The sequence below is a fragment of the Raphanus sativus genome, chromosome 2, assembly GCF_000801105.2.
Source record: "Raphanus sativus cultivar WK10039 chromosome 2, ASM80110v3, whole genome shotgun sequence".
In the NCBI taxonomy this organism is placed as follows: domain Eukaryota; kingdom Viridiplantae; phylum Streptophyta; class Magnoliopsida; order Brassicales; family Brassicaceae; genus Raphanus; species Raphanus sativus.
The window spans coordinates 29,446,827-29,462,741 of NC_079512.1; the positions used below are offsets into that span (position 1 = coordinate 29,446,827).

Below are 15,915 nucleotides of genomic sequence, written 5' to 3' on the forward strand. Positions count from 1 at the left end.
TCATATATGGAATATGGACAAAAGAAGAATTGTATTTAAGGAAATACATCAATGCAAAATTAGACTATAGTACATATTATTATATAAGAATGAGACATTTAATTTAAATATATGAGGTCCACCTTTAAAATCCACATAGAAGAAGTTGTAATGTTTCTGATTTAATAAGATAGATTGGCTTCTAATTTTGCATGGTTAATTTTGGTTTAGACGATGACTATTGGTAAGCTTTTAAGTATCTCTCTCGCGCCACAAACTTCAAAGCAAAGCGAAGTAGACATCGTTCTAACTTAATTCTCTCTTCATCTATGCATATAAGGGTTGTATCTTTTTTTATAATATAAACTCAAATCACATAAATTTATAGAAAGAGATTCAACAACCACCAATATTCCACGCTTGAAGAGAGTAGAACGTTATTTAAGTATAACACGTATAAGTAGAAGTTGCAATTCAATTTGGTTATAATTCAATAACCCAAAAAGAATAAGCACCATGAATAAAATTTGGGAGTTTGAATCCAGCTTTCATAGCTAAGACTTCAATTCCTCTTTGGTTCTCTCTCTTCCCCCACGGGTTAAACACATCATAATCATATCTAAATGCAGTGCGTTCTTGGTTGCTATATCAGTGTCGGATACTTCCCGTGGGATTATCGTTTCGATTACGATTTACCCTTCCAGTTGCTGGTAATGCTTTTTACAGTTCTTAATATCTCCACGCATTTTTCATCGCTCCCAATCATGAAGTATCCACTTAATAAAATAAAAAGCAAAATGAATTTGTTTATTATTAGAATTCAGAGAGTACCCACTTTTCATTATAGTTTTTGAAGTAGGCAGGTCCCGTTCTCACCACACATGGTTATACGGTATGTTGTGAAAATTTGATTATATGATATGGAGTTCAAATTTATTTATACCTTCATCAATATGGTTTGGCCTCGTGGAACTTCAACACCAATATGTTCCACGCCTGGAAATAGTTTATTTAATTACTTTAAACAACTAACTAAGCACTTTACAAATCGACATGATGGTTAGATGAGCACCAATAACGTTTAATATGTATAAACTATACTCCTTCAACTTTGTTTGATAAGATGTCTCCTAGAATCAAGTATCAACTAGACAGTATTTGTAAGGTTATATCAATCTTCAGAATCAATGAAGTGAAAACTAATTTACCAGTAAAGAGTAATAACAAGAAAAGAAACATAATAAAAGTTTACCATGAAAAAAAAATTACCATGAATTGGGAGCTTCTGAGACGATGTGAGGCAAGTCAAAGTTGACACCTTTAAGATGTGGGAACTTGGAGAGAGCTTGGGAGAGACTAGTGCCTAGCCCACCTCCTTACATCTACCAACGTGCAATCCCTCATACTCTCAAACCCATCGTAATTCTCAAAATATTTTTTTCATTACTATTGTCGTATGACTCATCATCGACTCATTGAAATCTTCCTTGACACTCTCACTTTTCTTCATGTATTCAAATAAAAATGCCCCATTTGCTCTCTCCCACGCAGATGCTCCACCTTCTAGTATCGAGTCCGTGAGGTAAGACCTTTTCTCGTAAAGAAACTCGTATTAGAACTAGTTACCAGTAACGTATTATAACATCATGGAAATATCTCACTATAGTAAGCAAATTTCCATTAAAATATTTCAACTAACTTTTGATAAATTAAGTTTTAATACTTCAACTTTAAAATACACAATTTAGTATTTAAATAACTATTTTTTTTCGTTTTAGTACGCTAACTTTTTAAACTATGTTTATTTTAATACTACTTATTTTAATCAAACTCTAAACGAAATTTAAAGAATTTTTAAAATAAATATTCAATTTTATTTTATTTAAATTTAAGAGTAAATTAATTACTATATTATGGAAAATTTTAAAAATAGAAAAATTAATTTTGAATGAAAAATAAATAAGTTTTAAAGTTTTAATAAAAAATTAATTTGATATTAAGAATAAATTATAATTTTAAGATTTAAAACAACTTATTTATTTTATTCTTATAGATTAGAATAAATATAACATTTAAAACTGGTTTTTGATATTTGGAGATTTTTTTACAAATTAAAACCATCTTTTGAAAATTATTAATACTTTTGATTAAAATAGACACAGTGTAAATATTAAAATGAGTATAGTTTTGAAAGTTAATATATTAAAATGAAAAATAATAAGTTATATTAATTTGGTAGAAAAAAGTGTAGGGTATTAAAAATTTAACGAAATCTAGTTTGGGTACTTTATGGAATTTCTCTTATAGTATTAATTTAATTTTATATTGATATTTCTTTACATAATAAAAGATAAATCGAATCTTATGACATTTAGAGGTATCTCTAGTATATCAGATCATACCATGTAACTCCTTTACTATGTGAACAGTGGAAAAGCAAATAGGACGCAATAGAAATTCCATGTTCATCCTTTATGAACTTCTTTCCAACTTTTCCTAGTATGTCCTTGACTCTCTTTTTTTTTTTTTTTTTTTTTTTTGGTCTAAATGTTAAAATTTATACCATTTTCAGAGTTTACAATGTTGTGAACCACAACTTATTACAACAGAAATAAAAGGAGCAAGAGAGCAAGGCAAAAGAGAAAAGAGCAAAGAAGCAAAGAGCAATACAGAGAGAGTTGAATTAACTATAGGGGGACAGAAACCAAAAATAAAGCTCAAGCAGGGAAGGAGAAGGAGCAGTAGTAGAAGGCCGGGTTAGAGATAGCAGCCTATCCCTTACTGCGCGATCCACCAAGCGCCAAAACGCCTCTTGAGTCGAAGAAACAGCAGTGAAGATGCGGGCATTTCTCTCACGCCAGAGGTTGTAGATGATCACTTGGTTTATAAGCTTGAGCACAACCACCGCACGGGAAGCATGAGGTCCGGGGAACTGCTGGCAGAGGAGAACGACATCATCGAGTGAGGAAGGCCTTGACGCCAGATACCTGCCACAGAAACGAGACCAAGTAGCAACCGCAAATGGACATTGAAAGAACAAATGGCTTATAGACTCGTCAGCTAAAGAACAGAGAACACAACCTGGTGGTACCGATAAACCCCAAGAAATCAAACGATCCCGTGTGGGAAGTCTTCCAAGAAAAGCTGTCCAAGAAATGAACGAGCAGCGGGGAATTTCTTCCTTAAACCAAACCACCGGATGCCATTGAACGTGGGGGCTTGTTATTCGCAACCTTTCCCAAGTAACCCGAGAGGAGAAAGTTGGACCAAACCCACCAGCACTGTTTCTCCATAAAAAAACATCAGCTCTACTACTTGAAGAAGGAACCGCCATTGTAGACAAGATGATCTGGAGAGTCACCGCATCGTCAGAGCGAGCTGAAGGAATGTTCCAGTGACCATTGTCAACTGCCCGAGAGACGGTGGCACTGAGAGGGATTCTTAGAGAACGAGGACCCGAAGATCCAAAGAGTTGATGCAAAGGACCCAGCTCAGTCCAGTAGTCATGCCAAAACAAAGCTGTGTTACCATCTCCGACGCTGCAACGAAGAAAGTTATGAAGTTGATCCTTTAATTGGAGCATGCTTCTCACAGTACTTGAGAACCTTGGCGAGTCATTTATTAGCCAGAGACTCCTGCCAGCAAACCTATTTCCTTTAATCCAGGGGACCCAGAGGGAGCCCGAGCCATAAAAATATAGCCAAAGCCTCTTTAACCTGAAGACCATTTCAAACTCTTCAAGTAACCTTATGCCAAGACCACCCTCCTTTTTAGGAGTACATATATGTTTCCAAGAGACCCTTGCACCAGCAGCAGATGTTGTGCTATTTTTCCAGAGGAAGCCTGAGCACAGTGAATCCACCTTAGCATAAAACCCCTTAGGCAACACGAAGACAGAGCTCCAAAAATTGACCATTCCGTAGATCACCGAGGAGATCATCATTACCTTACCGGCAAAGGATAAATACTTTACAGTCCAAGAGTGAAGCTTAGCTGTTATGCGTTCAAGGAACGGCTGCAGTGTAGCTGCAGAGATCTTCTTCGGGCTAAGCGGTAATCCAAGGTATCTAGTAGGAAAAGCTCCACGTCGAAACCCCGATAAATCACTAAGAACTGTGGCTTGTGTATCCGAATAACCACCATAAAAAATCTCAGACTTAGCTTCATTAGTGTCCAAACCAGACCAGTCCTTAAACTGATTCATAACGCCTTTGATCCCTGCAGTAGAAGCTCGAGACCCATCGGAGAAAACTAAAAGATCATCAGCGAACAGAAGGTGAGTAAGCTTGGGGTTAGCACACATCGGATGGAGCCTGAAGTCACCATTTGATTCTGCTCTATCTAGCAGACGGGAGAGTACTTCCATGAGCATGATGAAGAGATAAGGAGAGATTGAGTCTCCCTGACGCAGACCCTTTTTCCCTTCAAAGAACCCAGCCAATTCCCCATTAATAGCCACTGAAAATCTCGGTGAGGAGATACACTCAGTAATCCAGGTGACGAACATCGGCGGAAAATGCTGAGCCTGCAAAACTTTAATCACAAAATCCCAGCAAACAGTATCAAAAGCTTTGCGAATATCTATCTTGATCATAGCACTCTTGAGACACGAAGATTTATTATAATTCCTGATTAGCTCAGTTGCCAATAAGACATTTTCTCCTAGACTGCGTCCCTTTAAAAAAGCAGCTTGATTAGGACTGACGCATTCTGTTAAAATTGGCTTGAGTCGATTAGCAATGATCTTGGAGATTAGCTTGTAGACAATGTTGCAGCAGCTAATAGGTCTGTAATCAGAAAGAGAGCACGCTTCTGGAGTCTTGGGGATTAAAGCAATGGCAGTGGTATTCATATCCTTGAGTAGTTTTCCATTACGGAAAAATTCCCTCACCGCAGAAGTGATGTCTTGGCCAACGATGTCCCAAGAAGCTCTTATAAATTCAACTGAATACCCATCAGGCCCTGGACTTTTGTTTAGTGGCATAGCAAAAAGAGTAGCCTTGATCTCAGCTGCTGTAACCTCGCGTTTAAGATAATTCTGCTGAAGATCAGTGCAGCGGAAAGACAGCAAACTTTGCAGGTCATCTTGAGAAACCGGTGAGGAGGGAAGCTCAGTAGCTCCCAATATACCCTGAAAATAATCTGCAGCATGTAATTTGATACCCTCAACAGAGTAAATAACCTGATCATTGGCGTCTTTGAGGAAATGAATATGGTTCCTTGAAGCATGAGCAGAGACAGTCCTATGATAAAAAGGCGTATTGCGATCACCCACATCAGCCCAGCGAACCCGAGATCTTTGTCTGTAAAATTTCTCTTCCGCCTTGAGTAAAACATTAAGCTTATCTCTTTCAAGATGTTCCTCCCGAGCCGTGGAAGTATCTGGCAGCGTGAGTAAAGCTCTCTGAAGAGCATCAACCTTCTCTTTCTGATCTTTGACTCTCTGAGATATGCCACTAAAATGCCTTTTATTTAATCTCCTTAACGGTCTCTTCAAGAGCTTTAGGGATCGAACCAGCTTGTATTGTTCTGTCCCTGTGATAGTATCCGTGTTCCACGCTTCACTAACCGTCCCAGCATAGTCAGGATGGTCGATCACATGGTGGAAAAACTTAAATGGTTTGATGACTTGACGCCTGAGAGAAGGCATCCGAAACAGACATGGAGTGTGATCAGATTGAGATGGATCCAGAAACTCCGCATATGAATCAGGAAACGCCGTTAACCAAGACTGATTAATAAAAGCATGGTCGATTCTCGTGGAGATAGGGTTATCATCTTGACTATTCCTCCATGTGTAAGGTAAGCCTTTAGCTTGTGCTTCAAAGAGTTGAGCATCCTGAAGACATAGATTTGCCTCATCCATTCCGGAGTCATCAATATGAGAAATCAGGTGGCGAGAATGATGAGACGTTCGCAGCATCTGATTGAAATCACCCAACACAACCCAAGGATGAGAAGAGACCGGAGATGAATTCTGTAAATCTACCAACTTATTCCACATACTTCTCCTTGCCTCCATCAGATTGAAGCCATAAACAAAGGTTACCGTGAGAGAGATGTTTTCCGACAAAATAGAGATCCCACAAGTAACTGATTGAGCTGTTGCATCATAGACGACTACTGTAACACTCGGATCCCAGACAATGACGATACGGCCCGAGGTATCATCAGCATAATTACCAAAGAACTTCCATCCCCTTGGAATAGCTCCTACTACTCTATCTTTATTACTCTCCAAAATATGAGTCTCCAAAAAAGCTCCGAAAAGTGGTTTATGGATATTAATCCAATCCTTAGTCATGGTGTGGCGTCTTGAATGGTTGAGACCCCTTACATTCCATGCAAAAAACATATCTAATTCTTTTAATGGCGATTCCTAGCCTTGCGGCTACTCTTACTAGCCTTGCGGCTACTCTTCCTGTTGTTAACCAGGATAAAAGGGTTTTCCCGCTCCTCATCTTGAGCAGGATCACATGTTGCATCCAATGGTGAAACCTCCTGTGGAACCATGACCCCTTGAGAAAGGACCTCTGTCACAACTGGCACCTCAGGTAAAAAAGCTGATTCAGTAGTCTCATGTATCGCCTCAACCGGTAGAGTAGGATGATCAGTAGTCACCACCTGATCAGATTCAGAAAGCAATAAAACTCCAGTAGCCTGTGACAAGTTAACGTCAACAGACACTGACCCACCCACTAAGATATCTTCTTGGCTAACAGCAACAGAAATAGCGTCTGTAATTGCAGCTACAAATAATTCAGTATCATGAATCTCCGCTTGCTGGTTGTCTATCACCGGTTGTTTGACATCATCAGACGGAGGAGGAGAGACGTTAAGATCCACGGAGGTCTGAGGGACAGAGGGCTCTGCCATAGGGAGTTGACGAATTTCACCTTCCTCAAGATCCTCAGATGCAACTACTTGAGTCGAAGGAGCGAGAACGTTGCCTTCCGCACTAACCACTGGAGGAACATCTGACAAAGTTTCGTTGCGAGCTTCCGGAGAGCTACGTTCCACTGGCACGTAACAGAGAAGTCCCTGCTTAATCCTCTTTTCAGTAGAACGACCCGGTCTCGATTTTGAACGCCTTCTCGAAGATTCAGGTGGAGAGGTCCTAGGCCCTTCCTGTCTGACAACACGTTCAACAACCACTTCGGTACACTTAGAAGATATGTGGCCATACTTTTTGCAGAGGTCACATTGAACTGGCAGCCAAGGATAAGAAACATCAATTTCCACTTCCCTACCATTGGAGAAACCGGAGATGATTTTATGAGGTAGAGGGGCTGTAAGGTCGACCCTAACAAACAGCTTAGCTACCTCGAAGTTTTCCTTACGCTCTGTTTCCGGAGCAAGGGACTCAGGCTTGCCAACTGCAGTCGCGATACGACTCAAACTCTCATTATTGAACAGCAGATAGGGAACATTTCTCATCTCTACCGGCACAATAGCATCAGTTAGGGGAGGTTCCTCTGGAGAGTAATCAGGCGCCCACGGTGCAACGAACATAGGGAGACCGCCGATGTTCCAGCAGGTACGAGCCAGTAGCACCTCACGGGTACGTGGATTAGGGACTCGAAGGAGGTAGGTACCATGTCCTAGATTATGGACAAAGATCCGAGGACCCGATTTTGCCCACACCGCATTCACAATACCAATAATTTTTCCCATAGTAGGGTAGTCACCATGGAAACGAGCATAGATGAAATCCTTGAACTCAAGCTTAGCAGCTTCAATATTTTCATCTGGTATAAGAACGAAAGGAACGCCAGATACATGTTCTACCGGAGTTCCTAATTGATGAAGTTGAGCAGAGCTTTTCAACAGAGCTGCGTAGTTCCTCACCTCCGGCGTCTTGACCTCCGACGGAGGAGAGCCATTCTGCACAGACTGTGGGGCACCACTTAGAGGACGAACCTCCGACACCGGAGGAGAAGAAGCTTGAAAAATTGCCGGAGCGCCCTCCTTTGAAGACAAACCAACTTCCACCGAATTACCCGGTATAGAGACGGCACCGGAGTGAATTGGAGACACAGAGAGCAAACCAAAGCCAAGGGAAGGTGAAGGCAAAGAGGCCAATCCTGACATAAACGGAACAGGAGCCAACGACCCAAAGGTGAAATGAGGAGAACCAGCGACGGGAGATGGAATCGAAGAAGGAGGAGGACCAGGGATCGTAGATCCAGAAACAGCAACGCCGGAATCGGAGAAATCGACGAGCGAGATGGTCCTAATCTTCTTCTTAGCCATTGAAGAGCGCTTAATCGAGCTCAACAAGTGACGAGTCTTGAACGAGAGAGCAAAGGGAGGGCGATGTTTCTTCTTCGAGAGGAGCATCGAGATACATGGGAGAGAGAAGAGAGCGAACTGAGAAGATCGAGCGGAGAAGAAATTGGCGCCGGCGAACGGAGAGCTCTCCGACGGCGGAGCAACGGTCGGATTCTAGATCTTCTTTTTCTTGTTCTCGTCCTTGACTCTCTTCCTTGTTCGTCTTTCACTAACTTACATGTGCACACCGAATGTGCAACAAGGAGGCGTAGCAATCGATCAATCATCACCGAAGCCTCTGGATTGTTTGGCGCAGCCTTTGAAGCCAAATCCAACGTTGAGAGATGGGTCCCTAAGGGCCTGGCTTTAGCCATACTCTCGAACAAATCTAATTCTGTTGCAGTTTTTACAGCGTAAGCGATGAGATCTACGCCGCAAAGGTGGATGGCTAGTAACATATCCTCTTCGTCGTTCGAAGATCCTCCGGAGTTTTGTAGAGTATTCATATTGTGCAATAAAAAAGGTTTAACTGGAGAATGTATATAAAATGAATTAGAGAAGAGATATGAAAGTCATCAAGCAATTCGCCAATATTTATATTTACAGATGTGAAGTATTTTTGTCTAGACTGCCAAATAAGAAACTCATATTTGTTGTATTTGGATACAAACCCCATGCTTTTTAACGCCTACTAATATCTCTTTAACAAAATACCAACAACCATACTATCTCGATATAAAAAGACAACACCAACTTCCACACTTTTTGTTTTCTAAAAGACATATAAAAAGACAGCAAAAACTTGGACGAATATGTCAGAAACAATCAAAAAAGACTACACAACTTATGCTAGCTATTCCATATGCTATATTAACAAACAAAATATCGACCATCTAGGAGATGTGCTAGCCTAAGATGTAAGAAAAACAAACAAATACGAAATGTTAACTATGTTTCCTCTATTTCTTAATTGGGTTGGTTCAAAATATGACTTAAATCGATAAATAGTAAAATAATATTTTTTAAACAATTCTTTGCAAATATATTGTCCCATAAAAACTATAAATTAATAATTTCTATGTATGTACATTTTATATAAGTACAAATAAAATATTATATTGTTTATTTATATTCCTAATAGAATTATCTTTACATTTATTATATTTTGATGAAATTTAGTAAAATTATATCTAAAATTATATTTAAATTCTATAAAGCATAGTTTATATACGTCACAAAATATAATCAAACCAATATGAATGTCGAATTCCAAAAAAAAATAATTAAGATATACACTAAAATCAAATATTTTTTCTTATATTAGAAAAATAAATTTTAATACAAAAAACTTAAATTTTGTTTTTTTTGTAAATTAACAATTCTATAAATTAATAAAATATCATAGTCTCAATATTATTAATTTATAAAGTTTTTAATGTATATTATATATTATAAATAACAAAGAGTCTTGGTTAGAGCAGAGGTAGACATATTATATATTTAGATAAATCATTGAAAAGGGTAGCACAGCTTCAACTTAATGTAGATGAATAGATGAGGATTGCATTATAAGGGTTGTATCTTTTTTTACAATAAACTCAAATCACATAGAAATTACAGACAAAGGTTCAACAACAGCCAATATTCCAAGCTCGAAAGAAAGTAGAGTATTTAACTATTAAATAATAAAAGTAAAAGTTGCAATTCAATTTGAGTATAATTCAAGGACCCAAAAAGAATAAGCACCATAAATAAAATTGGGAAGCTTAAATCCAGCTTTCATAGCTAATACTTCAAATTCTTCTTTGGTTCTTTCTCTGCCCCCACGCGTTAAACACATCATCGCTATATCTGAATGCAGTGCGTTCTTGGTTGCTATATCAGTGTCGGTTACTTCACTAGGGATTATCGTTTCGATTACGATTACCCTTCCAGTTTTTGGTAATGCTTTCTTACAGTTTCTTAATATCTCCACACATTTTTCATCGCTCCAATCATGAAGTATCCACTTAATCATGTCAAACCAAAACGAAATGTGACTAGTATCAGAATTCACAAGTACCCACTTTTCATGTAAGTATTCTGAAGAATGTAGCTCCATTTTCATCATGATTATATGTTGTGAAAATATAATTATATGGTGATCAAATTTACATACCTTCATCAATATGGCTTGTCCTCGTGGAATTTCATCAAACATATCACCACCAATATGTTCCACGCCTGAAAAGAAGTTTATTTATTCGCTTTAAAGAATGAACTAGGCGCTCTACGAGGCGACATGATGGTTAGATGAAGCACCATGAACGTTTAACAATACGTGTGTAAACTACAGTTCCTCAACATTATTTTATATGATATTTCCTAGAATCAACTAGACACTAGTTATAATGATATCGTCGATCTAATTTCTCCTGATATTTTTTTGAATATATCAATCTTAAGAATCATTGAATTAAAACCTAGCTCACCAATAAAGAGTAAGAATAAGAAATAGACACAATAAAAATTTACCATGATTTGAACAAAAAAACAATTTACCATGAATTTGGGGAGCTTCCGAGACGATGTGAGGCAAGTCGAAGTTGACACCTTTAAGATGTGGGAACTTGGAGACAACTTGGGAAAGATTAGTGCCTATACCACCTCCTACATCTACCAACGTGCAATCCCTCAAACTCTCAAACTCATTGTAGTTCTCTAATATTTTGTTCATTACTATTGTCGTATGGCTCATCATGGACTCGTTGAAATCTTCCTTGAGACTTTCATTTTCCTTCATGCATTCAAATACCAATGCCCCCTTAGCTTTCTCCCATGCTGATGCTCCGCCTTCTAGTATCGACTCCGTTAGGTAAGACCTTTTCGTGCAAAGAAACTTGTATTAAAAAATACCAACAACTCTGTTTTAAAACCAATAGAAATATCTAATCATAGTAATAACTTTTATTGACTTTATTTTTATTAATGTTTATATATATATATATATATATAAATATACATAATAAAGTCACATTATCAGAATCTTATGATGACATTTAAAAATGTCTCTAGTGTATCCCATCATACCATGTAACTCCCTTGGTATGTGAACAGTGGAAAAGCACATAGGGTGCAATAGAAATTCCATGTTCATTCTTGATGAACTTGTTTCCAACGTTTCCTAGTCCGTATGTCCTTGACACTTTTCCCTTTTCGTCTTTCACTAACTTACATGTGCACACCGAATACGCAACAAGGAGGCGTAGCAATCGGTCAATCATCACCGGAGCGTCTGGATTATTTGGTGCAGCCTTTGAAGCCAAATACAACGTTGAGAGATGGATCCCTAGGGGCCTGGCTTTTGCCATAGTCTCGAGCAAATCTAATTCTCTTGCAGTTTTTACAGCGTAAGCTATGAGTTCTATGCCGCAAAGTTGCATGGCTAGTAACATACCTTCTTCCTCTTCGTTTGAAGACCCTCCGGATTTTTGTAGAGAATTCATTTGCTACAACTTTTTTTTTGAGTTGGAGAATGTACGTAAAATGAGCTGAGAAGAGATATGAAAGTCGTCAAGCAATTTGCCCTTGTTTATATTTACAGATGTGATATACTTTTGTATAGACTGACAGATAATTAAGACTCTTATTTTTTGTATTTGAATGCAAAAATCATTAATATCTCGATATAAAAAGACAACACCAACTTCAACAGTTTTTTTGTTTTCCAAAAGACATAAAAATACGGCAAAAAAACTTCGACGAATATGTATACATAAAAACAATCGAAAAAGACTACACAACTAGCTATTAGATATGCTAGACAAATAAACAAATTATCGACTTTGACCAAAAAAAAAATTATCGATTATCATATGTTCTATATAAAGCTTAAGCTGTAAAAAAAATAGACAGATTACTATGCTTCGTCCATTTTCATTAAACTTTTTTACAGATAACTACGAAATGGAACAATTCTTGTGTCACTGAACATTTTTTATAATACTACGAAATGGAAGGGTATCCTGTAAGAACATGTCCTTAAACGGGAACTAGTTGTTAGGTTTCCCTCTAACTAACGTCCACCAAATATTTTTTGATGATCCACATATTTTTGTTGTTTATCTAGCATAAGCTGTGGAGTCTTTTACAATGATTTCTATACATATTCGTGAAAGCTTTTATTCTCTTTCAATCTGTTGTTCAAAATAACAAAAAGTCGGTGGTATCTTTTAATATACGGAAATCAGCGTTACATGAATATTGCTTAGCTATAAGAATAATTTTCTATACATAATCGTGAAAGTTTCTATTGTCTTTTTACTTCTTCATCATATGAGATATTATTGATCGAAGTAGTATACACGAATACGAATAGATTGCATAAGCCAACAAAGGACAAGATTTCCCCGAAAACATAGTTAAAAAAATGAAACACAAGCCTAAACAAAGAATACAAGAACAATTTGTTTCACTAACTTCAACTCGATTGATTACAAATGATAGAGGGAATTGTTCATCCTCTTTGATTGAAAGCATAAACTTACATCATAAGATAAAAAGATAGATCTTCAGAAGAAGATGATGACAGCGAACTCAAAACAGTGTTTGAATGCGTCAATGTAGTCTTCACGACATGGTCAGACAGCAGAGATAGTCACTTTAAATTGTGACGTTGATATCCAATCCGCACCTCGGAAACTTGTCGAAACAAGGTTCCGCTGCATCTTCAGACTCCGAACAGAACGCTCCACAAGATAGCAAGACCACTCCACATACAAAGAACAATTAAACTATCAGATATAGCTAGCATAATTATCCGATCCAACTTAACAATGATAATAATATAATCTCGAGAATCAATAATTAACCAGCAGAAAGACAATAATATAATGTCTGTTGCATCTGTGTGTCTTAAATCTCTGATGTACCAGTAAAATGCCTAGCACTCGTGGGTACGGTATGCCTTTTCGGTTTAGGAAAGTTACTATTTCTATTGGGAAAAGAAAATCGGGTTTTTTGAGGTTGTATAAATATGGGTTTAAGGGTTTGTAAATTATTATCACATCATTAATAAGAAACCCTAAACGGGTATTTGCCTCAATACGTTTTCTTCTCTATTTTTTTCTAACCTAAACGACAGCTGTTCACAACAATGTCTAAGTAATTGACCAATAAGCCGTTGGAATTAGGTCCAGGTGTTGATATGTATCAGTATAGGAAAGTCTGTCTTCATCAAAGAGCACATGTCTATTGATGTAGACTCCTCCAGTAGTAGGAGGACATAGCACCTATATTCTTTGTATTTCTTATTGTACCCAATGAAGACACACAAGAGAGACTTTGGATCAAAAAAAATTCTTGGCATGCAGACGAAGATAAAGGTAACAAGCGCAGCCAAAAACTCTGAGAGCAGTGTAGACATGTGCTTTCCCATCCAGTATTTCAAAAGAGCTGACCATTTTGTGAAGAAAGTAAGAAATGCTGCATTTATAAATGCTTCAACTCATAGTTTCTGTGGCAGATGACTGATAGATCACTTATACCTTGACGAAAACACAATCCTACTACTCTCGATGTTTTGGAAAGTATTAAATTAAGCGGTATGCGTTGTGGCCACCTTTTTCTGCTGAAATGAACTAAACTGTGTTGTTTCCATTCGGAGCGGTGCACTTTGGTTTGGATTAAGAATATTTCTTATAGTATCAGAATCTTCATGGCAAACCCCAATTTTTCACAGGCGTACGAAACATTTTGAATTAGATGTTATTTCTTCAAAACTAGAGCGATATTTTTGGTAGCATTAGTCCATTCATTGCAGTTTAACATTTCAAAATCCTTTGTTCCAATTGACAGAGGGTATTAAGAGATTTTGTTATTATGAAACCGAACCAAGAAAATTTGCATCTAGCCATGAAAATCTTGTATTCTTGTATATACTTTGTGAAAAATTTTATATCTTTTGAATATAAATTTCACTTATAATCTTTTTAAATACTTTGGTCAATTGACCATGAGTCTTAATTACGTTGGTGACAGAAAAACTATCAAACTTCTATCAGTTCCTTTTCGGTGAGAATCAGGAAATTTGAGACAAGAGGAGAAACTGAGAACGTAAAGCAGAATTGATGCTTGATGGGATATGGCGAATTCAGTACCGCTACTCCTACTCTGACGGTTTAAAATCGAACACAAGCATTTATGTTTTGGATTTACTTCTGTTTTTTCATACAAATATGCAATGAGATTCTAAAATACAAACTTAAAATACGACCATTTTGTTAACTTTAAAATACTAATTTAAATTAAATATATTGTTTGCTAAACATTTAAATTTAAATTAAATATTATATAATTGATATATGTATATAAGAATATAACATGGTATGGCGTCGTTTTAGAATTGGATGCGATACGATAAAATGCGCTTTTACTTAGACATTTACGTACGGGCTATAATCACCTTGAAATCTGTAGAATATGACTCTCCGGATCACAGTTGGGCTATTATCTATTTGTTCCTTTGAGCCTTATCCTCGTGGAATGAGATGGAAGAATCATACAAAACTTAGCTGTATAATTCCCTAAATTTCGTGAGAATATAGTTTTGACTGTTGAATAAAGAGGCCGGGTATAGAATCTTACATATTTTTCGCGTATATGAATCAAGCTTAAATTAAACCTTATTTTCCGTGATACTTGCATATCGAATTAAACAACGTTCATTATTTAAAATTGTAGTTTTAACTCATATCAAAAACTAGGCATGGGCATTCGGGGTCCCAATCGGGTTTCGGTTTTATCCATTCGGGTTTCGGTTTTTCGGGTTTATCAAAATCAACCTCATTCGGATTATTTGAAATTTCGGTTCGGGACCGGTTCGGATTTTATCGGGTTCGGGTCGGGGTTAGTAAATCTTCAAAGAACCGGTACAACTCAATGTACTTTCGGGGGTTCGGGTCCCAATCGGTTCTTCAGTTTAAAAATATATGATTTGTACCTACTTTTTAACCAAAACATAAGTAAAATCAATTTTTGGGTTTCAAATACTTAATTTGAACCTTTTTGTAACCAAAAACATAAGTAAAATCGATTTAGAAATAAGAAATAAACATCAACCATGATCAGTTAAAATCAAATGAAAAAGAAATATAGTTATTGATAAAAAGAAAAGTAAATAAATGAAAACATAAAATGAAAACCACGTTCTCATAAAATGAAAAACATTGTTTAATGAAAACAAAATCTAAATCTAAATATTTCAAAATTCAACAGCCACATTTAACCATCAATCTTCATGTAATAGAACCACCAACCTTCATGTAATAGATACATATTTTATATGTTCAGTATATCTTAGTGTATTTTAAATACATATTAGGAATTGATATCATGTTTGATACAAGATATTTCTAGGATTTTGAATGTTTCGGATTCTATCGGATATCCATTTAAATTCGGGTTCGGTTCGGATAATACCCATAACCCGAAAAACCATGAAACAAGATCCATTCGGTATTTATTTCGGGTTCGGATCGGTTCGGATTCATTTTTATAGGATCGGATTCAGTTCGGATTTTTGGGTTCGGTTTATTTGCCCAAGCCTATCAAAAACTAACGTTAACTCGGCTTTTCTCATTTTAATTAAGGATATACTGTATCGATTTTGTTGTATTTAGAAAATTT

General features: G+C 36.9%; 1 protein-coding gene and 1 pseudogene across 1 annotated transcript; both read right to left on the bottom strand.

Moving 5' to 3' along the window:
• Positions 1-453: 453 nt before the first annotated feature.
• LOC108839394 (caffeic acid 3-O-methyltransferase-like) lies at positions 454-8,833 on the bottom strand (annotated as a pseudogene).
• Positions 8,834-9,955: 1,122 nt separating this feature from the next.
• Positions 9,956-11,735, bottom strand: LOC108835153 (caffeic acid 3-O-methyltransferase). The gene is made up of 4 exons (XM_018608441.2): positions 11,320-11,735; positions 10,792-11,111; positions 10,409-10,473; positions 9,956-10,258 (listed from the first exon to the last, which is right to left on the bottom strand). Exons 1-4 carry the CDS (start codon positions 11,733-11,735, stop codon positions 9,956-9,958), a joined length of 1,104 nt encoding a protein of 367 aa, XP_018463943.2.
• Positions 11,736-15,915: the final 4,180 nt, after the last annotated feature.

Bases quoted from the DNA above. Each gene is read 5' to 3' on its own strand.
- LOC108835153 (XM_018608441.2), bottom strand. From the start codon at position 11,735: ATGAATTCTCTACAAAAATCCGGAGGGTCTTCAAACGAAGAGGAAGAA. The intron at 11,112-11,319 runs GTATGATGGGAT...TTGCACGAAAAG, and splicing joins CATACCAAGGGAGTTACATG to GTCTTACCTAACGGAGTCGA. The intron at 10,259-10,408 runs GTATGTAAATTT...GACATGATTAAG, and splicing joins GACAAGCCATATTGATGAAG to TGGATACTTCATGATTGGAG.